Source organism: Pterocles gutturalis, unplaced genomic scaffold (genome assembly GCF_000699245.1).
Source record: "Pterocles gutturalis isolate BGI_N339 unplaced genomic scaffold, ASM69924v1 scaffold14971, whole genome shotgun sequence".
Lineage (NCBI taxonomy): Eukaryota > Metazoa > Chordata > Aves > Pterocliformes > Pteroclidae > Pterocles > Pterocles gutturalis.
In genome coordinates, this window is record NW_010105840.1 from 17,053 (window position 1) to 41,533 (window position 24,481).

General features: G+C 35.9%; 1 protein-coding gene across 1 annotated transcript in view; it reads left to right on the top strand.

Moving 5' to 3' along the window:
* MALRD1 (MAM and LDL receptor class A domain containing 1) overlaps positions 1-24,481 on the top strand; it is a gene marked incomplete at its 3' end in the record, with an annotated part of 59,751 nt that overhangs the window by 15,579 nt on the left and 19,691 nt on the right. The window contains exons 6-9 of the mRNA XM_010087553.1: positions 5,352-5,495; positions 10,115-10,272; positions 16,125-16,217; positions 18,085-18,292. Coding sequence (XP_010085855.1) covers positions 5,352-5,495; positions 10,115-10,272; positions 16,125-16,217; positions 18,085-18,292 — 603 coding nt within the window. The remainder of the gene's footprint in view (positions 1-5,351; positions 5,496-10,114; positions 10,273-16,124; positions 16,218-18,084; positions 18,293-24,481) is intronic.

Here is a 24,481-nt window from a genome sequence, read left to right on the forward strand (position 1 = left end):
GGGTGGTGAGGCACTGGAACAGGTTGCCCAGGGAAGCTGTGGATGCCCCATCCCTGGAGGTGTTCAAGGCCAGGCTGGATGAGGCTTTGAGCAACCTGGTCTAGTGTGAGGTGTCCCTGCCCATGGCAGGGGGGTTGGAACTTGATCTTTAAGTTCCTTTCCAACCCTAGCCATTCTAAGACTCTCTGAAAACACAAAGGAAAGCCTTTTGGTATTCAAAGGCTTCCTTAACTCCTTAGGTGTTTTTATGTGGCTTATTTCTATTCCTCTAAATCATCTTCTGTCATATCACATCTAAACACAGCTAGAAAGAATGACAATAAATACCTTAAGACATCTGGTACAGTACAAATATAGCTTCCTGCAACCAGGAGAGCACCAAGGACTCAGTGAGTGGAGAAGATCTACTGGTTTTGACCAAAGTATTACTGTGTTCAGACAGCTCAGGAAAGGCTTTGGATCTGATTTTAGGGAGATTCCCAAGGCACTTGTGCACATTTTTAAAAGTGTAAAGGTGCTGATCCTCAGCTGTGTAGTGGGCCTATTTTGTCCACTCTGTTTGTTACATGGAAGAGCTGTGGTACCAGGCTGGTCAGCTCTGCAGCCAGGCCATCTGTGCCTGTCAGGATTCTTTAGAAAACATCTCCTGTTTCTTTTTTCAACCCAATGTGTTTTCATGGGAAAGGAGTAGCATCCTAGCATAAATTAGTTTGCTTGCTGCTCTGTGTTACACAAGAGTATTGCACTGTGGCACCTGCGTCACATCCTTGGGTAGCACAGTCCTGACTCAGAGCATCCCCTTTGTTTTGTGTGAGTTGTAGCACAGGCACCAAGAGTTCAGTCTTTGCATTCCCTACCCCAAGTTAAATTTAGTGTTTGACACAGGCCAAGCTAGGTTACATGATTGGTTTTCTGAACTGTGATCTAAAATAAAGCTCTCTAGATTTCCCAGTAGGAAAAACTATTGAAAATAGATGCACGTGGTTGTCAACATATTGGAGTGCTGAGCAATTTTGGGCAAATCACAGTAAGGGCAAGATACAAAACCCAGTGTAATGATTCAGGCAGACATATTTATTTATTTCAAACGGGATCTATGTTGAGGAAATTAAGTTTCAGGTAACTGAACTTGGCCATGTAAGTTTCTCCATCTTTTAATGTTTTTACAATAGCGAATTATGGAAGCAAGTGTTACAAGTATTTTAATGCCAGGTCTCATCTTGCTTTTCTGTTTTGTGCAGGCTTTCTAGCAGTAATATTTAAACGAGCAAGGATGGTAACTTAAAACTTTGGGTATATTTATCTATGAACTGAAGTAAGTTTATAAAGTACTTTCTTTGAAAAAATGAATTTGAAACTGACAATGAAAATAAGATAGATGGGGAAAAAAATATCACACAACTTCTTTCTGTTCCTTGGAGGATTTCTGCAGATGAAAGGGCAGGTTTAAAATTTAAAAAGGTGTATTTCTATAATCTGACAACCTATATGACTGCTTAACCAGTTCCTGCAGGAGGATATAAACCTCTCTTTACAAATAAGCTGGCTTTTTTTATAAACAAAGTGCTTCTAAAGCAAACAAAAATAAAGAAAACAAAAATGAGCTATAGAGATTAAATACTGTCTCAAAGAGAGGAAAAACTCAAAAATCAAAACAGAAACAGAGCATACTCAGCAGAACTTACAAATCTAGCTATTAAACTTAATTTACATGGCAGCTGTTGAGGTATAGTGTGCCATACAGATTGCAGTGCCACACTGTTAAGTACCTTGCGTATATTTTAGTAAGAGCGAATTCTTATCCTGTGTTTCCCCATTAGGAGAGGTCAAGTTTATTAGGGGACATCTAAATTGCTCACAGCAGCCAAAAATACAGTCAAAGGATCTTAATTTTCTCCCTGAAAGAGGAATTTTACTATTGAATATTTTTCAGTAATTAAAACAATAGGTCAGATTAATGGTTGCTTGAAATTGAAATTATTTTTTTCTCTAATCCTTACAGAATATCTGCATAAAATGGTTTTTAAACGAATACCACTTTAATTGTGTGAAATTAATAGTTAAAAATTGCACTTTTAATGTACCCTTCATGATTTTCAATCCCGGTGTAAATGCACATAAGAAATGACCTGTGCACTGTATTAATTAGTATGACTGAGCTTTTAGGTTCATGAGTAAAATAGCTTAAATATTTGTTCTTTCAGGAGTTTCTTGATACAAACTGTGATGGCTAAATATAAATGTAATTGCATTAAGTTATGAGTTTTTGCTTCCCTTCTCCCCCTCCCCTGCCTCCCAAACTGCCCCCTTTCAGTCTCTTGTCCAGTTCTGCTAGGCAGTGAACTTCATGCATTTAAAAAAACCATCCAAAACCATACCTTTACTATAGCAATTTAAGACACTCTTACAGTTTGTAGTTTTCCCAACAGCTGCCAAATTGTTTCAGTTATCATTCAAAAATGCCACAGCTTATTATTGTACAAGTGTATACATACTGCAGAATAAATATTTTAGCTGTCAAATAGAAAATATTAAAGTTATGCTCCAAAATCTATGTAATACAAAATCTCCTTTAATTTTAATCTACCTTTAGTAGACCTTCTGTTCAAAGGTTTCATATTCTTATCCAAGTGTCTGATAGCCCAACAGAGCTACTCTTTCTTGACTCTTGATGAGTTATATATGTGAAGAACTCCTTTATTAAGATTGTTCTGATCTTGCCACAGGGATGAAACCAAAGAGCCCCAAGGCATCAAAGTGGAATGCTATAAGGGAGAAGGAGGTTTTTGTCCTCCTTAATCCACCTGTAATGTGAAAGTGGTATATCTTTTCTGCACAGCTATTTTATTTTAGACTGGAGTAATTATATATATACTACTTATAATTTATAAATTTTGACGAAAAATCAGTATGAATACTTCAACTGGAAAAATCTCAAACTTAATTCCTTAGTTAAATCTAGTCATACAAAGTTATAGCCTTTAATATCTCAGGTACAGAAGCAGATGCAGGGTCGTTCCCATCTTGTAGTAGCTCTTCTGAGTCAGAAAATCCAAAGTAGTAATCTTACTGTTGTCTGAGATGCTGTAGAATTAAGAGATGGAATATGGGTGTTTTGTCCCAAGAGACTGAGATTATTGTTAAAACAAACAGCTCTAGAAATATTTACAACTAAATTTAAAAAATACAGAATGAAGAAAAATGTTTTGTTTCAATTTTGCATTTGCCATGGGAAATAAGTTTTCCACAAGCCATTCTCATGTAATACACATGGTTTGAAAAAAATGCACATGTTTATGCAACACTGGAACAAGGAAGAAATGAGAGGTTTGTAGCATCAGCTGGACAGGATGTTTCACTGAGATGTCAGCACTGTGAATAACACAATAACTCTGAGATGCAGTAGACAGTGATGTCTATGTAGACTGACCTAAAATTGTGTCCTCTGTACCGTTAGAAATCTCCATGTTTTCTCTGAGATACCCCGACCTCTATTGAAAAGTCTGTCTTAACCAGAAGATTGCCTTTCTCCTGCAATAACATTAAGAAACGGCACTTCCATTAGTGTAGTACAATCCTGCTTAAGATCATGATTTACCTTCTCTAGCCATGACTAATTGCACAAACCATTGCAGCAGTCTGGCATCTCAAGCTTCATAGAATCGTAGCATCACAGAAAGGTAACAGTCAGAAGTGACCTTTAAAGATCATCCAGTCCAGCCCCACAGACATGGGCAGCGATGTCTTGTACTAGATCGGGTTACTCAAAGCCCCATCCAACCTGACCTTGAATACTTCTGGCAATGGGGCATCCACAACTTCTCTTGGCATCTTGTTCCAGCGTTCTACCATCACCATCATAAAACCTTTCTTCCTTATATCCAATCTAAATCTACTCTCAGTTTAAAACTATTAACCCTCATCCTGTCACTACAGGCCTTGGTAAAATGTCTCTCTCCATCTTTCTTATAAGCCCCCTTTAAGTATTGAAAGGCTGCAAGAATGTCTCCCTGGAGCCTTCTCTTCTCCAGGCTGAACAACCTCAACTCTCTCAGCCTTTCTTCTTAGGAAAGATATTCCAGCCCACTGACCCTTTCTGTGGCCCTCTTATGGACCCACTCTAGGAAGTCCCCATCTTACTTATGCTGGGAACCCCAGAGATGGATGCAGTACTCCAGGAGGGGTCTCCTGAGAGCAGAGCAGAAGGGGAGAATCACTTCCTTCAACCTACTGGTCATGCTTCTTTTGATGCAGCCCAGGATCTAGTTGGCTTTATGGGCTGCAAGCACACATTGCAGGATCGCGTTCAGTTTTTCATCAATCAGTATCCCCAAGTCCTTCTCTGCAGGGCTGCTCTAGATCAATTAATCCCCCAGTCTGTACCAATTGCGGTGATTGTCCTGACCCAGGTGTAAGATCTTGAACCTGGCCTTATTTTGTAGGTCTACATGGTCTCACTCCTCACACCTGTCCAAGTCCCTCTGGATGGTATCCTTTCCCTCTAGCATGTCAACTGCACCACTCAGCAAACTTGCTGAGGGTGCGTTCAGTCACGCTATTTATGTCATAATGAAGATATTTAATGGTATGGGTCCCCATACAGACCCTTGAGGGATACTTCTCATTAATGGTTTCCAAATGCGTATTGAGCTAATGACTGTAACTCTTTGGACATGGCCATCCAACCAATTCCTTATCCATCTCACTGTCCCTCCATCAAACCCACATCTCTCCAAATTAGACGTAAGGATATTGTAGGGGACTGTATCAAAGGCCTTATGGAAATCCAGGCAGATGGCATCCATAGTTCTTAGCTGATGCAGTCACTCCATTGTAGAAGGCTACTAAATTTGTCAGGCATGATTTTGCCTGAAAAATTTCTTGAAAGTATGTGGTGAGGTATTCAGAAACTTTTTGGTTCTAAAAAGAAGCATTCTGTTGGAAGTATTATGGAGATACTGCTGAGTTTAACCTCTCAGAAGTGATTTTTCTCTAACTGTTATCTAGAAAAGTAAATAGGTATTTCTTGTTATGGCATGTCATTTTTATGTTTCCTGGCAACTCTCTCTGTGGAGGTGATTTAATGAAGGCTGCAATGACTGGCTAACACAGCTAGCAGTTCATTGCTCTGAAAGAAGCGTCCACCTTTAGGGAATGTTTTTTTCAAACGGTGTTGTTAAAGATGGCAGCCTGAAATACTAGACAGTACTCAGTGATACATGAGGCTTTTGAAGTAACCAGAGGCAAAAATGTTGTCAAGTAATTTATTAAGCATATGTTTCAAATTTGAAGTAGTTTCAAAAACAATGACCACTTAAGAAGTGAAGTGATTGTTTTTCTTTGTCTTTTAGTATCTCAGATTTCCAGTTTCGAACTTGGCATGTGCGAGTGGCATTCAGATCAGCCATCTGGGCCTCCTGTGTGGGCACGACTGCAAGCTGGGCACAAGATTGCCTCCTGTTCTTTCCTGAAAGATTGGAGCAACAATACTGAAGGTGGGAAATTTAAGTTAATGCATGCTTACTAGCTGTCATGAAGAATATGGTACTTCTTAGGACAAGGTGATAACCTAATGTAGAAACAGAATAAAGCCATGAAAACTAATTGTATGTATTTTGTACTTAAATTAGTTTTTGCTTTGATCATTTAGTAAGGGTGCTGTGAACACACATGCTAGTAAAATGTGAAAGATTTTAATGTAAGAATTCCCATATAAACTAATAATTGGTTTATTCTCCAGTTAATTCTTTTATAAGATCTATGCAACAATTTGGTGAAATTAAATCAAATTCATCTAAGCCCACAGCCCTTTTTGTGGTTTGGTTTGTTTTTGACACTAGGTGGTTTTACTTGTGTAGTACTACTATGTTTGAGCATGCAGTCAGGAATTTAAATTTAAGCACTTAATTAGGGGAGCTGTAGAGAAACAATTATTGTACAAAATATTTTATTACTCTTAATAAAATTAATCTGGTTGCATTTTTCAGAAATAAAGAGCAGCATTTATTTTTGAAGTCATTGTGTACTGACTGGGTTTACGGGAATGAATTTTGAAAGCTTAATGGACATAAATGTCTAAGTGTTGTAATTTGAAATGGAATCGCCTTGCCAGCTAAGCGTTTGGCTTGTCTACTGAGACTGCCTTCAAAGGGGTTAAGTAGCACTAGTTGTAATGGTATAATTTGTGATGTAGCTTTGAAGAACTTGATAGTGTGGAGATTACTGCTTGAACTCTGAGCCTACAGAAATGGAATACCTCTTATTGATAGCAGCAGAATGAATGTTTGGATATGGTTTTCATTTTAGAAAGATTGTTTAAATCAATTCTAACATACATTTCAACCCACTCTAGTAACAATAAATCAAATTATAATGGAACAGCAAGCAAAAGTGTTTGAGCAGAAAGCATATAGACTAGTAAGGCAGATTTTTTTTTTTTCTCATCTTTAAAAATAAAAGAAGAAGTAGTCACAGCATCTTTCAGTTTCCACTGGGATATCTAACAAAAATGAAACTTTTCATTTGATTTTATTTTAAACATCTCCCTGAAAGCTGTTGTATCAGTGTCATACCTTAACATGATACCTCAAGGGCTAGTAATGGATATGGATTTCCCTTTTACGGACATATGTGCTAACAGAAAATATACTGGAAGTGGCTTTTACAGGACCAGATCACCAAAAAAAAAAAAAAATCTACTGAAAGAGAACACATTTTGAAATGTCTGTTGTATAGGTGCTTGAGCTTTATTGTATAAATATGCACAGGTACCGGAGTAGACAACACATAACACAAACAACTGCTTAGGGACATTTCCTGTGCTTCTACATCATAAAGGAAAAAAGAAAAGGTAAGAAGGAAATGAGTGTCAAAACAATACACAGAGTTTAATTCACCATTAACATTGGAAAGTATTGAAAAATCTGAATTATGATTACTCACTTCTCAATACATTCAGTATTTCTATTCATGCAGATTTGTTGAGGCATAAATGGAGAGGTTGAATATTAACTAAAATTCTAAAAACTAAAGAAACTATATGCAAAATGCAGAAATGCCATGCTTGAGGGCTCAGACTTGCAGTACAAATAGAGCTTGACTAAGCTTTAGTTTCTGATTTTGATCAAAGCTTTCACCACTATAAATAGGAGTAAGAAACAAAATTATAAAGCAGAGGTCTAGACAATTTTATTTATAGAGAAAGGATTACTTATAGGCTTTGAATAATCCTCCTTTACTGCTATTCTTAAATTTAATAAAATACTTTCTGTCCTTGGTGGACTTCTTCCTTGTTCTTTTATTGCTGCTTTTCTCCAATGTTGTACAGTATGCACTTTCTCTATAACTTTTCCTCTTAATTTCTCTAGTGTCAAAAGTTCTTACAGAAGTTTTATCTTCCCCTGCAATACTGTTCAGAAAATACTTTGTTGTTGTTTTCTTTATTGCTAATTTCAGCATGCTTTGTGGTTTCCATAGCTCATTTTTCTTACATTGGATTAATTTAGTTTCACATATCTGGGGTAAAACTTCTTTAATAAGAAACTAATGAAGGAAATTCACTGCATAATAAAAATAGAGATTATGAACTGCAAGGAGTCTAAGGAAGTGCCATGGCTTTTAAACCCAACATTTCCAATGACTAATTATAAAAATCCCTCAAATTTAAACATGAAAAAACACTCAAATTAGAGATTCACAAGTTCAGAGGCTTTTCTGCTGGGGAAGATAACTTTCCAGAAGAGGAAGAGTCCCATTCTGTGGCTCAGTTTTAACTGAAGGCTCAGTTCTATGCTATTAATTTTAGAGTAAGGTTCAAGGTTATGTAGTTTGTTAAATTAAAAAAAAAAAAAGGGGTTAAAACAAGAGGAGTGGCAAAATTTTGAGTCAGGAAATGGCTAAGATGGAGCCAAGCAGATAAATATTTATGGGCTTTGAGTTCTCAGGGTAGCAGTATACAGACGGCTTGACTACTCCACCTTGGCCCTAAGAAGACACTGGGCGACCTCAGCAGTAAGTTGTAAGCTCTGCTTCTAGTTGGGCTTCATTGCAGTCAGTGGCCGATCTTTCCACAGGACTCCAAGATTGTGCTTATGAGAGACATTTTTTCTCATGTTGGAAACACGCACAGCTCTGTGACTCAGTAGCTCTAGTACCACATTGCAAGGAATGAAGTGGCTTTTCTGGGATTCCTGTTTTACTTCTAAAAACATGGGGAAGTTGGGCACTTCAGAAACACAAAGTCATGAAAAGTCATGAAAGAGAACAAGATGTAAAGAAGGTCAGAGCACAAGCACAGTAATATGCTATGTAGTGTATTGGACTGAGAGAAATTCAGATCTTAAAGGAGAGCTGCAAAGTTTGTAACAAATGAGAGAAAAATGTTCCTAATACCATTAATCTTTAGAAAGCTACTTGTTAGATGTTGGCTAAAAATAGTTTAAAAATATTCCCTGGAAGGCGGGAAACGAATAAGTGCTTCGGCCTGGTTTATTGCCTGTCCAATTAAACTGAGGTGGTTCTACTTTTACAGGCTATAGAGAAGAGACAAAAATAATAATAAAAATTCTGTAGTTTCAGGACAGTAGTTTCTGGAGCCTTCATTTCTGAAAACAGACCTCAATTTGTCTAAGAAGCATTCACAATACTTGCGTAAAACTTATTAACTGAAGAACAGTCAGTATCCCCTTGCAAACACAGGATCATTCTGGAAGTTTCATAGAACTTTTGTTTACCTAGTGCTGTTTATTTGCTTTCTTGTCTAAAAATCATGTCAACTCTAGTTTGCTCTGTTTTTAAAGATTCAGGAACTTAAACTGAAACAAGGAAAAGAATTTTTATTATTATTAGGCTCGGAAAATAAAATGTTGGTTTTATAATGGCATCGGAGAATTCTGAAATTAGGTAAAGAACCAGTAGTATAAATTCTGATGTTGATACATATTTCTCTTCTGCACCATCATAGAAGTGTAGATGCTTTGTTGATCTCTGCCAAACAGAATGCTGGGTTAAATCTATAATGTTTCCTTGTATCAAGGTTAACTACTGTGGCATAAAACTACAACCCTAATTCCAATGAAATTGCAACTACATATTTCAGTGTAAAACATTGGATAATGCAAAGAGTAAACTGGCAACAAAAGGAAAAGAATGTGGTCCCTTATAAAAAAGAACATTTTCCTTGTGAAATGACACTTTCTCCCTTCAGCTTGAAACAAACTGTGTAGCATCTGCATTTGAGATAAATTGTGTTTGGAGACATGAACACAGAAAAAGCAGACTTACGACCTTTAATCAGTCCTTGTTTATTATTTTAATAGCTGCTTCAGAAGGTAGCAAATTATTCAATGACTCAGGAGGGGGGGAAAAAAGACCTGGTATATTTGGTAAAATTATTTAGCCTTTTTATTTCTGACAAATAAAAGACACTGTGGTGGCAATGGAGTACTCCTTTAGATCTCTGTAGGAATGCTTTTATAAGGGGCAGTAGGTCAAGAAGATTACAAATTGCTTTTCTGCTTCAGATGGGAAGACAATATGCTTCCAACATTTTGTTGCCGAAGTTCTGACTGAGAAGAGATCGATTACATGGTGGTGATGCTACTGCCCCCTGTAGCAGGAAGGCAGAAAGCCTCCCCCCGCCACCTTTTTTTTTTCTTTCTTTTTATTTTTTTTCCAATTTTTGAAGGTCTAGAGAAATATTACTGAAAAAAGCATATTTTCTGGGAACCATACTGGAAGAACGAAGTAAGCCCAATTTCCAAATGTGTTTGCAATTAGGTATCGAATGGTTGTAAGTATAAGGAGACTGAGCTGAATATGGGACTGCTTGTGGCTTTTAACATGCAAAGTAACAACTTCAACATACTATCAACTGATGTAATTCTCAGATTCTAGGGCTATCTGTGAGTCAAATGAAGATGTGTATCTGTCTTTTTAAGAGAAAACACTTAGATGACATCCAAGTCACATCATCAGCATGGCAATCAGATTCTGTTTGCTGGTTTGGGTCTGTGGTTTCTTTACAGGAACGTAGTCCTTATTTTCATAGACTGAGACGAAGATATATGTTTTGTGAAAAAGTGCACTTTTTTCTTTTTTTTTTTTATTTTTTCAGGCCATTTTGAGTGGTTAGAAGCCAATGACAATGCATTATATAGAAGTGCTTATCTTAACAGCTCCATGTGTCATTGCTCCAGCAAGAACTGCCATTTTCAGTTTCATTACTCCATGGCAGATAGCAGCATTCTCAAGGCGGTACTGTTTACTAATCAGGTAAGAAGAAACATGCATTCGTTTTCAAAGGGTAAAAGATATGTTAGCCCAGGTGTTACCAGCCAAGATACAAGGAAATATGCCTGCTAACATATGCCTGCCCCTTGAATTAGTTTGTGCAAAAACAGTTACTTGGTATCGTTCCACTGATCTATGCAATTGTAAAACCTGGGTATTTGCCATCTCAGCTATAAACTAATTTGATGGGTAAACATTCTGCAATAAGACTTCAAGGACAAACCCCAGCTACTATATTATTTAATAATTTGGGGATCTCAGGGGAAAAATCTATGGTAATGGCTTTTCTAGCCTTCTTCCCATTCTGGAAATGGGAAAATAAGTGCTTTTCTCTAAGTAAAAAAGAAAGTTGCTGGCTCAGGATGTGTGGAAAGCTCTTAGCCACCTAATTTGCTTTGCCTATGTTTTAGAGCAGTAATTCTCCTATTCTTCTACTTTATTAACAGACAAAATAGCCGTGTCAAACTGAAACAGAAATGCTAGTTGAGCAATGATAGCTATTTCCATTTTACCTCCCTTGCCTTGTGGAGACCTTCTACTGTTAACATGTTCCCTTTTGAAAGTCTTGTTTAATAATTTAATATTGATGTTACTGTACTGTTACTTAATGAAAGCGAAAGCAGTACAGCTGGTCTCATTAAGTTAATGGCTCTCATATCTTGATGTTGGAGTTGAATTATTAGCACCCAACCATACAAGTATTTCAAAAGACAGATCCACTTCATTCACAAAGATAACATTCAAAAAACCCTGGGGTCTAAATATAGGAACAGGTAATGTAAACTCCTTATTTCCTTCCCACTGTGTCTTCAAGAAGTCATGAAAATAACTGCAGGCTCTTGCTCATTTTCATTTATAAAAGGGAATAGTTATATCTTTCTATGACCCATAACTGTATCAGAGAATTGTAACATAATCAATGTTCTGGTCAGAATGCATGGAGATTTGTGCCATAGTGCTTGCCCATAAGTTCCCATGTATGATGCCCATGGCAACCTTGAGACAGAAAAGGGATACTGATTTTATAGTTCACCTAAGTAGCATCAATGGATCCAATTTAAGAGTTTTCTTTCACTGAAAGCAGAGCAAATAATGTGAACCGAAACCATGAGAAAACTGACATTTGAGTTGCCATAGAACTGGCAGCCTAAATTGAATTAGTTGTTTATGGGTTTGTTAGATATGCATTAGAGTAAGGTTTTTGGCAGTTATGAGTTCAGTGTACTCTGTTTCAACAGCTTCTCTTAGCCCTTTGATGTTTTAGTTATGGAATTTCTCCTTCAGTCAGAAGTGTATTTATTGCACATAGGTTTATTTAAAACTGATACGAGTTGCTCGTACTGCAAAATTTGAGAGAAAAACCTGCAGAAACATAAGATTTTGCTGGCAACTTCAAAACCAAACCTCTACAGACTCATATTTAAGACTTCTTAAAGTGAAATGAAGGAAAGGGTACCTTTCACATGTTTTGCTACTGAATTATTACACTGTTTATGAAAAACAAATGAATCTTCTAAGCTAACCAAATACTGAGAAACAGAAGAGAGAGACAAGTGCTGTGTCTGACCCTGGAACACAACACAGCTGCGATCTTGGAGACTGTCATTCAAAATAACTTCTCGACTGCATGGTTCAGTACCACACAGTTTCCCTGCACCCCCTTTTACTATTTTTATTGGTCAGAACTACTTATCTGTGAATAACTCTTACTGTGTCCCAGTACCAACAGGCCTGATGGAAATGAAGACTGGATTAAATATAATGTACAGTTCTTAGGGACAAGCACCACAGATGTTGCAAAAATATCCCTAGCCTTCCTTGCCCTTTCATCAGAGAGGCCAAAGATAGAGTGAATGTGTTTTCTAATAGACATTATGACATCAGTTGGAAGACAAGGAATTTAAATTATTCTAGGGTATTAAGGATAGGGAAAAGGGACTCTCTTTGTCAATAGTAACCTGTTGATGACTTACATTTAACTTGCAGTCCATGGTAATCCGCAGAACTTTTCATGCTTTATTACTGGCTTAGCAAAGTTGTTATTCATTCAGTACTACTGCATTTAATCATTTGATTTTTCTTTCATAACTGTGATTCCTAGGGCTTTAAACTTTGTGTTGTTGGTTTCAAACTGTTTTGTATACACTGAGATTATTTTACCTTCTTATTATGACCTTCAGAGTGTTTGTAATTCCTCCCGCTTTAGTGTTATCCACATTTTTTTTTAATTGTATTTTTCATTCCACTATCCAAACAGTTAGCATTATAATTGTCAGGTCCTGTAACAGAGCTATGCAAAGACCTATTCTTGTTTTCTTTTAGTTTGATATTAAACTACTGACTGCTGGTCTTTTAAATGATGTTTTACTCCTATTTGTACACCCATTTTACAGTAAACCCATCTGCATCAAATCTCCTCAATTTGCTTAAAGATTGTTCCATGAGATTGTTAAAAGCCTCAATAAAGTAAATTTCTGTCTTTTCAATAATGTTTTCTATGGAAAAAAAATCACACTTGCTGAATTGTTGAATGTGACTTGCTCCTCATCAGAAGCAACTAGTGTAGGTCTCTCATGTTCTAATTCTCTAGCTCCTTACGAGATTATTGTTAGCAATTTGTTCCAGTGTATTATGAGTTGTCAACAGTCAGCTGACTGGCTTTAGTTGCATAGTCTGTATTTTTCCCTTAACTGTAATATATATCCTTTGTTCTCCCAGTTCTCTAGTTTCCTACACATTCTTCTCAAGTTCTCAGAGTTAGGTGTTGATAGTAAGATATTCCTTCCACTACGTAATCTTTAGTTAAAACTTCCTGATTCTCTTCTGGTTTCAGTACTTCTGGCTTATATGTATTCGTAATATTGTTCTCCTATTTCAGTCCATGTTTGCTTTCATATTTGTTGATATTAACTGTCTTTACTAACATAAAATATTAATAATATTTAAAGTCTATTGACTGATAAATTTTAAAATTTTCTGTGAAAACTGAAACCAAATAAGATAATGTTGACTTCAGTCTGCCATTTGCCATTCATTGCTTGCTCATTCCTCCCATTAAGTAATGGGTTTATACTTCTTACTTCTATTTTCTTAATCTTTACATCCTGTATGGCTTACAAAACAGATGGAAATAAAACAATAGAAGATAACTTCAACCTATGTTTATATGTGCAAGCATATTTGTACCCTAATGCACTAACATTTCAGCAAGTGTTCAGCAACTCTTGCAAAATGCACGCAAGTACACGCCTCTGCAGAAGTTAGAGGTGATCCATTAATCATTGTGGGTGAACAAATAAGCCTTTGTTCCAAATTACTCTCTGAAATGAAAGAAGCAGGGACAAAATGATGAGTGCAGTTGCACAGCGGTGAATGTATCTGTAGAGAAACGTCAAAAAAAAAGAGTTGTATTTTATAAATGGAGTTGATAAAAAAAAGTCATGATTGTCTCTTCCATCCTTCAAATCGGAGTACCATTACCTTGGGGAAAAAAAAAAAAAAGACAAAAAACCAAAAAACATTGCAGGGAAAAGAAATAATTCTTGCTCATTTTAGCTTTACAAAAAATTGCTTGTAGATAGTAATATATCACAATAAGGGAAATAGGGTGAAGGAATTTGAGCAACTGCTTCCCTGCATCACCAAAATAAATCTTGAGGGAAAGTACTGGAAAAGCAATACATTCAACATTTTAAAGAAGGCTAAAGATGCAAGGAATGTGCTGGAGAGGTTAACCCATTTGTACCAAAGAGGTGGAAGAATCTGACAACCAGGATGAATACTACAGAGAAAACATTATGAGGCAGGGAAATAACATTATTGGCTTATTAGAGCTGTATAAAGTCAGAGGGTAATGTCTGCTGCATGGAACAATAGCCAGTTTAAAAGTTGTTGCATCTGAGTTGATTTACAGCTTTCAGTACAACAAACAGCCCTGGAAGATCTTAATAGTGGCACATGCACAGAAAACTCAAGTTTACTGGTACAAGCTGTGTTTATTAAAATGAATTTGGGAGAAAGATGGTCATGGGGGATAGTTACCTAAGCTGTTAATTGAATTTGAACAAAAATTGTAGTATCCAGATGTATCCAATCAAACAAACAGCAAATGGAGAATGTTCCCGCAAGGTATGCAAATGTGTTTGGAGGGTTCCTACATGTACGTGGAGGGTGACGTGTGCATACCTAGATACACTAACTAAAACATTTCTAAAAGCAGACATTTAACCACAGGCTATGGTTTTAATCTGCCATGCAGTATTGTTCTTAGTACATCATCCTTCTCTGTGTCTTGTATGATGCTATTGTGGGCTAGAAACATTAGTAGATTTTCTTTAGAGCTGAATTGTTTAGCAAAATGAAGCAAGTTTTAAGCAGAATCAAATGTCTCTAACACTGAAAAACTTTTGCTGAATATCTATCACATGAACAAGTTAACTAATAATTATATTTTGTACTGAAGTGGAAACTCTGACTTTTTTCTGAAACCAAGTGAATAATGCGGTTTATCCAAATTTGTTCTCTTATGTCTTTAGTGTTTGCAATTAGGGTATTGGCTTGGCCCTGTCTTGAAGTTTTCCAAAACTAATCTTTGAACACATTCAATAGAAATTTAGCCTTCTAGCTTTGTTCATGTGTCATAACAGGTATCTTGGTAGGATAAGAGGATAAGTAGTTCGCTACTCATCACAAATCTTATCAGTGTTGTTCTGTTGGCTTAGACCTCTCAGTCTATCAAGCAGGAGGCAGCATCTTCCTCCTCTTTTTTATATTACAAGACAGGAAAAAAATATAACTATTCTTTCTATATTCACATACCTATCATATACCCTTCTATTCAGCTCTTGTGAGGTTAACATTTTTATGCTTTCAATTTTTCTCCATACAAGAGACTTTCTATTTCTCTTACCCTACTTCACATTTTTTTCTGAACTGCCTCCAATTCTATAATATCCTTTGTGAAATAGGTATGACAAGTACTTTGCACAGTACTAAAAGGGATCTCGCTATTAATTCTTGTAATAGTAGATCTGTTTGTGTATATAGCCTATATTAACTTCTCCTACTTTTTTTTTTTTCTCCTTGTCTTTCTGGTTTTGCTCTATTTTGGAGCTGATTCAATTTTGTTTAGGGATGCAAAGTTCACATTGATACATTTCTTTTCTTTATACTGGATTTAGCATGTTCCACTTAGGATCATGACCAGAAGCAGAATGAGCATGAGCTGGTTCTGTCAGATTACTGAATCAAAAGAGCCTGCATAAAGGGAACCTTACCATATTTGGCACTCTTGTTGTTATCCTGAGGAGGTGGAGTAAAAAGGAGAATTGAGGTAACTCAGAACATGACTAGGACTTGTTAGCTAGTACTCTGCCTGCTTGCTTTACAGATTAAAAAAAAAAAAATAAGCACAGTAGATAGTGTAATTTTGACAGACTCCAAATTCAGTTCTAAGAAAACTAAATTTAAGTATAACACAACATAAGCAGTTATTAATGAAAAATAAATGAATGTAGAGATCACCATGCAAACATATTGTTAAATTTAGCAATAACATGGTTTAATTTACTTTTTAATTCTGCCAAACTGACTCCTGATAATTATTTGATTAACCTGTCTAATCACAGTAAACATGTCTTGTTTCCCCCCTCTCCAGCAGAGCTCAGTGCAAAGATCGCAAATCAATATATGAAGCTGTATTTCCTTACATAGAACAAGTTTGTATGTAGTGGTCATTTGGCTAGGATATGAAAAGATGGAGGACAGAAGATGGCCTTGATAATTTATAGAGGAACAAAAATTAGCTTTATAACATCATATCCTACATTTTTCAGGAGGAACATATTGTGTGGGAAACCAACATCACAACTAAGAAGGAATGGGTCAAAGTGGATATAGAGTTACCAACAGAGCTAGAAAAATTAAAGGTATGAATGAAAAAAATGTGCTCAATTTTTGAAAACGTTTTACCTTATTGTTTATAAAGCTTCTAGGAAACTTAAAAAATTGATAAAATTATATGTATCCTGAAGGGCTTGTTGTTCTTCCTTTCTTCAGTGTAGCCAAAGCACTGGTTATAGCTCAACAAAACAACCACACAAACATCAAGTGTTGAAGCAGATGGTTTTAATAACATGTAAGAAAATGAGTACAAGTGTCACCATATTTTAAGTAGTAAGATATCTGAGTCCATCCCAGGTATTGCCAACTAATTTGCGTGAATGTGAATGATGTTTGTGGGATTTCGGTGGAATGATGTAAACCACTAATTGTGAGAGCATATCTTCCCCTTGAATTTGCAGGCATAGAGCAGAATGCAAATTTGCATCTAATTAATTTCTAAATAAATTTACCAGTTTCTATTTTAAGTAATATTACATTTACAATTGTTTTTCATAATTCTGTAAATAACCATTATATTTTACTGTCTCAGCAATCAGCTGAACATGTAATCTTTGTGAAATGACAAAGACTAAGCCCACTGCAGGCATTGACTTTTTGACATATATTAGAATGAATGCATTTCAGCAAGCTAGTAGGTTATAATTATCCGTTGCCTGTCTCTCCTTTTCCTACAAGGATAAGCGTGACTAAACGACCAGATGTACAATAAGGCTATCTATAGTATCTAAAAAAACATTTTAAAAAGGCTGCTGAGGTTGTAAGTATACAAGTCGAAAACCAACCTTATGCATTCTTTGTACAAAGATGGCAAGGGTCAATTTTGCTCAGGGAAGGAAAGATACTGTCTTTAATTATGTGACAATGTAATGTTTTCAGCATAGCACTCTGCTGTTTGAACCGATAGAGAATGGATAGTATTACAAGGCTTTTGTCATTTTGAAGAAATTGTCTCTAGTGGAAGGTAATGTCATATATCATTCTTATTTCTTAGAAAGAAAAATGCCTCTTGAGATTTCACTCCAGCCTAAACCCCAGGCTTTGGGGAGTATGTCAGAACCTTCCACTTATGCCCCAAAGCATCTCTGTTTTAGTTGCCTTCTGTTTTGTTGGAAACTCTTGTCCAGCTTTCTTTCCACTGTGCTTACTGCATCTTGCACAGGACTGTTTTCCAAGACTCCCACTCTGGCCGTGTCACAGCCTGTCAAAACCCACAACTCCACAGGCCCAAGGATTGCTATGAGGTAGCCCATATAATTAAAACATCAGCAAGGTCCTTAGCAAGGTTTTGACTCAAGCAAATTAGCCATCTCCCATACAGTACCTGGAGCAGTTCAAGGGTTACTAGCAGGCAAGGACCAATGCCACTGCGTAGACTGGATGCAGCCATCTTAAGTGGTGAAAGAGATATCGGTTGTTAAGCTATGCTATTGCAGTTAGTGTCTGAGTACAGTCCCTAACCCATTTTATTTACCTCTGATGGCAACTGAAATTTTTTCTCTTGGGCATCTGCAAAATAAGGTTCTGAAGAGACTTCATAGCAGAAGATGGAGTCTTTAGGATGTTACATTTCAGGTCACTCTCCTAAAGCACAAAGGCATTGATTTTTTTTTTTAGCCAAATGGTTATGAGATTAGCAGTTTTTCTTTAAAATTGGCTTCTACTTAACTTCATCCTTGGAATTTGTCAAACCATTGTAGCTGAAAATTTTCAGAAAATTCAACCTGATCTAGTCATACAAAATTTCAGCTTCTGATTTGAAATTTGTCATGGTTTTGTAGTGGAAAATATTCCACGCTTTTTACACATAGGACACTACTGGTTTATGGAAATAAAAATAAGCTTCTCTCTGTTGTCTTTTAATGCAAATATTTTAACTGTAACAATCCACAGCTTATGTTTAAAGGAACACTGCAGAGCAGGGCAAGTTTCATCTGTCTGAATAGCATCCAGCTCTTGGACACTACACCATCAGAGCCACCAGGTTTCTGCTCCTTTGAAGAATTCACCTGCACTGATGGGCAGTCCACGGAGCCTGGATCAGCCTGTGACTTTCACCCAGATTGTTCTGATGGCAGCGATGAGGATCCAGCAGCCTGCTGTAAGTGAAATGCATTGCTTTAGAAGGACATTGTGCTGAAGGGTACTGTGAAAACTAAACAGGTCTATCCAAGAAAGGGCTAAAAAACTTAGTTATTATTTGTGTGGCTCCTTTTCAGCAGAATTTTTAATGGTGTATGAGTTAGTGATAGTGTTCACAATGTTTTCTGTCATGTATTTTTCTTCTTCCTACTGCTTTCTGTTTCTCTCTCTGACCTCATCAATGTTTTGGATCCAGATAACATATTTTTAAGTGCTTGCAGAAATGCAACATTTTACATACTTTTTCTTAAATGTATTCCCTACGTACAACATTTATGAACTCTTCTTCCCTAATTTGAGAGGGACTGAAATCTGCCTTGGGGGCTGTTTGAACACTTTTCTAATTTAGATTACCAATGAGCTATTGTCAGAAAATTCATTAGTTGACATATTTGATCGGCAATTCAAATCACCATATAAATCAGCTACAGTTCAGGAGCTACATCTTTGTAATGATATTTTCAATTAAAGGTAACTTTCCTAGAAGCCACAGTTTCTACTGTACAATCAAGAGGAAAAAAAAACCAATTAAAATTAATGGAAGATGTCTCTAATAATTCTCAAACATTTTAGAGCCCCATGTGAAAGTAGCTTTAGAGACTCTATTCCTTCTAAAATGAATATTATACAGCATGCATCTATATGTATGTTTGCCTGTGGTGGTAATACTTAAATATATGTTATAAATTAAAATCATGCACGTATTTGTAATAATATACATTGCTGCTGGGTGGTGGAAATTAAAATTTTTAGTGTCACTCAGGTTAGCAAGATGAAGGACACTAATAACATTTTATTTTCACATTTCATGAACAGACTTTAGGAACTATTTGTGACGACAAGGTTTTTTTAATTCACAGTCTGAACATTTAATCTTTTCAATCACTTAAATAGCCATGCGGGAACCATCTCTGAAATGAGTAACGTGCAAATGTTGAAATTATATTTTAAATAGGAAGGTTTATACTGTTTTATCTCTGGGTGGAGTCTGAGGCCAACATTAAAGTCTGTAGGGGATCCCTCTTTGATATCTATTTTCCATTTTTACAAGACTTGACCCTATGCTGTTAGCTGTGTGTGTGTGCTGGTGGGAGTGCAGCGAGTCCTCTCATACTCTTTAGGAAGAGGAATGAATAGTGCTTTATAAACTGGACTTCATTTCTCAGCTATTTGATGTTCCCACTTCAGTAACAGTGTGAGAGAATCGTAGTGAATAATTACTGCGAATATAGAAGAATAATTTTAAGATTTAAAAGGAGGATGAAAAATAATTTTCCCAGTTGAAGGGTAACTGTTAATAGTACTACACAAAGTGGAAATAAAGATAACTCTAAAGATTATAGGCAATTATATTTTGCATAACAATGCATTACACTTTCTTATTTTCACTCGTGTGCCTCAGACACTAGACATTGGCATTGTGTAACTGAAAGATGAAATAACGCAGATGTAGTCAGTATTTTAAAGAAAGATGACAGTGGGACTCACTCTTGAGAATATTGTTTCTGTCATGCTCATGTGGATGGGTCAGAAAAACTAGAGAGTGGGTGAAAGAAAAGTCAGAATGGCTTGGGACTCTCAACACTGTCCTTGGTGACACCTCCAGAATTGGGGTGCTGGGGCAAGGGCTGATGGGACACCCAGCCAGTGCAAAATCCTCTTCAGTAGCTCTGCCTAGCACTTCACTGTCTGCTGCTGCCTCTGCAGTTACCTGTGGTTTATCATGTGGCACTGATTTTCCACTAGCTCCTAATGTATTTTAAAGAAAATATACCACTCAGTTGAACCTGAGACACAGGGATTGTGTGCTTCACTCTGAGGCATTTGGAGGTTAAAAACGTATCATTTTGTTGGAGCAGTGCACAAAAGTATACTCATCCTCTTAAAAAAAGGGGGAAAAAAGGTGCTTTTCTAAAACAAGTAGCTCATAACACTTGCATGTTGCTCTGACTACTGGCTGGGAAGAAAGAAAAGAAAATAGCCATCTTTAAAATAACAACTGTTTTTAAAGTTGTTCCATTTTAATGGCTAATTTTGTTTTGGATACTTCATATACTCCTTTTCAGGAAAGAGAACCCTAACCATGGAATTTAACTCTTCAGCAGTTTGGTCAGCTTCTGCAGTCTTGAACAAAAGAGAGCTAAAGGAAAAATCATCCTTTATTTCTGTTCTTTGTTCTTTTCTTCCCATTATGTACATTTTTTTCACATGATCTTGCAGTTGTCCTCCATGATGTTTAGAGTGCACCACATTTATTTACATTAATTTTCAGTAAAAAATCCTATCTCGTACAATGCTGAATATTTTAGCCTCTATTATTCTAGGTATTTTAACGTCTGTCCTTGGACACATCCTCAGTAGGTTCCTTTGATGAAGTACTCTCATGTACTGAAAGAGATGACAGATCTCTGTACCGAATGAAGACAAAGGCAGACAGCTGTTACTTAGCAATGTGAAGGATTTCCCTCTTCTCTGAGGTTTTTTTTTTTTTTGCTTCATTATAATGGGGAAAGAAAAATAATGTTTTTCTTTGTTCATATTAACTTGGCATGAATGGTCTTATAATAATGCAATTTATTACAAGAGCAAATACACGTTTTATGATGCTGCTTAAAGTTTATGCTTAATCTCTGCCTGTTTATATCAATATGTGTTTAAGTGTGTCAGACTTTTAGTCTTGAAAAATTAGGAACTTGTCTAAGAAACACTTATGCACGTGAGTAACCACTGCTATTTCAGTGGTTTTATTGAAATCAATGAATCTAGTGAAGTGACAAATCATGAAATTAGTGATTAAGGTATTAAATTCTGTGTTTTCACTACATCTTATTTGACGCTGTTTATTTGAGATCACTTCTAAATTTCTTATTTCACAGTGACTGATAGTAAATTATAAAAACCTAGTTAACATATTCAAAGCAGAGAAAGTGAGATACAATACTTAGATCATTTGAAGGATTAAAAAGACTCTTCATGCTGATGCCTTTTCTTTATTTCCTACCTAATATAAAGGAAGTTTTTCACCAAATGCAATGCTAAGTAACAAATATTTCAAGCACTCTGCTTACTATTATTCTATGTTATTTATATGTATCATAAAAATACAAAAACATCACAAATGAATTGGTAGCTAGGAATACTATCATCTTGGCAAGAAGTCTAGGAAGTGCTTGCTAATTTCAAGTGATAGCATGCTTTGATACAATAGTCTTTCTGGAAACTGCCTACTCATCAGCACTCATGTAGTTTCAAATGATTGTGGGGTGGGATATCCTACAGCTGTTGCTGAAAGATCACCTTCTATTTAGCCTAATTAGAAGGTTCCTTAAAACACCTGTCTAACTCATCTGGTTTTAATTTTGCATCTTTAGTATTAGTTTAAATATTCTCAGCCTTTCACAGAATTTGTATAATTTATGAATAGAAAATATGTAGAATGAAGGAAACTTGTGTAATTTTAGAGCCATGTGCCTTTTATGGCATTTCATTTATTACAATTGCAAATCCTTAAAACCTTCTACAGCAGACACAAATATGCAAACCTTTTTCGTTCAATTCAACTTTAAAGTAGAAAGAGCATTTTTTTTAGTCTGAAACATTTGTTTTACTACAAATGTGTGTGTTTCCTGTGACACATAGATTGATTGAAATTGTCAGTACCTGTCCATCATTCTTGTATTCTTTTTCTCCTGTTTATATCCCAGAGTCATTGCTCTTGCAGAACTAGTGAATTACTCCTTAACTAATTGAGGCACATTGATACACCCACATGAAAAAAAAAAATAATTCAAATTCAGCTTGTTATTAAAATGAATGCACACTGTTGTTTCCTTTCCAATTTCCTTTATGCTGTGCTGAATTATTAATAGATGAATGTCCAAAAATGAGAATTAACTGGTTTGTTTTCAGAATGTGGAAAATCTTTCTGTAGTTTGAATCTAGTGAAATCTCTCAGTCAAATAAAAAATATAAGCTCTGATGGTAAGAGCTGCAGTAGGAAAGGACATACAATAGCAGAAATATGCTTTACTGTCTGTTTAACTTGTATAACTGCAGTATGACTCCTCAAAAAATACAGGCTGTGCAGTCACTTATTTTCCAACTATGGATAATGAAACCTTCCCTATAGTCACTTGAAGGTTCAGATAAATATGTAGAAAAAGGCTGTGAATAATAAAAATTATGCACTGTTTTGATAGGAAAGGAGTATTTCTCAGAGTTTATTAGTGTTTGAACAATGAAAAAATATACTGAGAAACGTTCTCACTTGGATTTGGGTTTCAGCCAAAACACAGAACTTTTTTCAAGCTTGATTAAACATTTACAAGCACCCCTTGAGTTTTTTGAATTAAATAGAGGTAAAATTCAAGTCAAATGGTTAACTCAGACAATTGTGGGGTTTTTTTCCACATTTATAGCCTAGCTGTTCCTAACATATTAATACTTTTAAAAATGAACTATCGCTTTGAGAAACTATATATGGTGGAACATTTGGGTTTGGTAAGTGACTTTGGCCCAGTGTCTCTGTATGACTGGATGTTTGTATAGAGCTTGTAATTTTAAAAACACAGGTGCAATGAAAAAAAATAGTAGCATCTAAAACACGATCATCGTTATCAAATCTAGTGAACTGGAGCTGCATCTTTTTATCCCTCCCCACCCCCCTAATAAAAAACCAAAACCACACCCGCATGAATGTTCTTCCTGCCTTTATAATTGTGTTCAGGCTTGAATAAAGTTTGAAGAAATTACTGGGCAAAATAATTTGATTCGGAATTGTGTTTTTTGTGTGTGTATATCTTTTTTTTTTCCTACCTGCTTGTGTATTCAACCTAAAAATATGTTTATAAATTTCTTTCTAAATCCATAGTATTAGAAGAAATTGTATTAGTGGCTACCAACATAAGAAATGATTTCTCTCTTTCCTGTTCACCATCAAGGGCAGTGATTGGCTCCATCTGATCACAGCCTTGCTGCTTTGACAATTCTTTTAGCATTCTACTTCCAAATAACTTCAACAATCAGGTTTTCACTATGAGCCAGAGAAAAACCCTGAGCATAGTATTGAGCCACATTAAATGACCGCAGATCTGGTGCCATCAGCACATGAAAGATGTTGTTCATGTTATGACAACAACTCTTCTCATGTTCCTAAGTACCTCTAGGAAAAATAAAATAATAATTTTAAAAAGATCCTATGTTAAATACCTTATTGAGTTGTAAAATATTAATCATTAGTAACATATTGATTTCTCTTTCATATTTAAGCTACTATTTTAAGTTTGATCTGGCGTGTTCCTTCCAGAAGCAAGTTTTCTTCCTTAGTATACAACAGAGGAAGTTCCTTGTGTCTACGTGGACACTATGTTGATTGATGTCTTTTTGGATACTACAATGCAGCTACTGCAGGCAGCACTCTTGTGCAGAAGACCTTTTGCAGGGTTTAAGGGGGCACAAGGAAAGAGATGTTTAAGCAAAGAATGTTTGGTTTTTTTTGTGTCACTTGTGTCACATTGGTTCTCTCAAGACTGCTAAGGAAAGCACAATGCCTAGAAACCGTTACTGTACAGCAAAACAGCTTAGTCTGGATATCAATTTACATATTCTACATTAATGTATTAGGAATTGAAATCTAATTAACAAGGTACCTTGTCAAAAGCATGATAATTCTGTAATTAATAAGTTAAACACATTACATATCTAACTAATATTCTGCGTTCAACAGAAAAACATGTTCCATTGAATTTTAATGTGTGTAGTGAATCCGGATAAGAGATACTGATACTTGTGATTTATTTTGTACCTTAGGATTTAACTACTCAAACAACCTTTTTATACCAGAAAGACCTTTACTATGGAATTTTACTACCATGGTGCTTCAAAAAAGATGCATTTCATTTTGGTTTTGTATAATCTGAAAATTGGAGTAACATAGATAATCATGTCTGAGGCTGATATGATAGAATAAATGTGCCATGAAGTCTGGAAAGTGCCAAGTATAGTTCAAAAGCAATTTTTATAGTTGCAATAAGTGACCCAAAGTGTTAAGTGTAGCACTTTTTGAAGCTGTTCTGGACTAGGAAAGAAAACTCTTAGATTATAATATTTTCTTATCAAAACAATTCATTTTGCTCAAGAAATGAAAGAG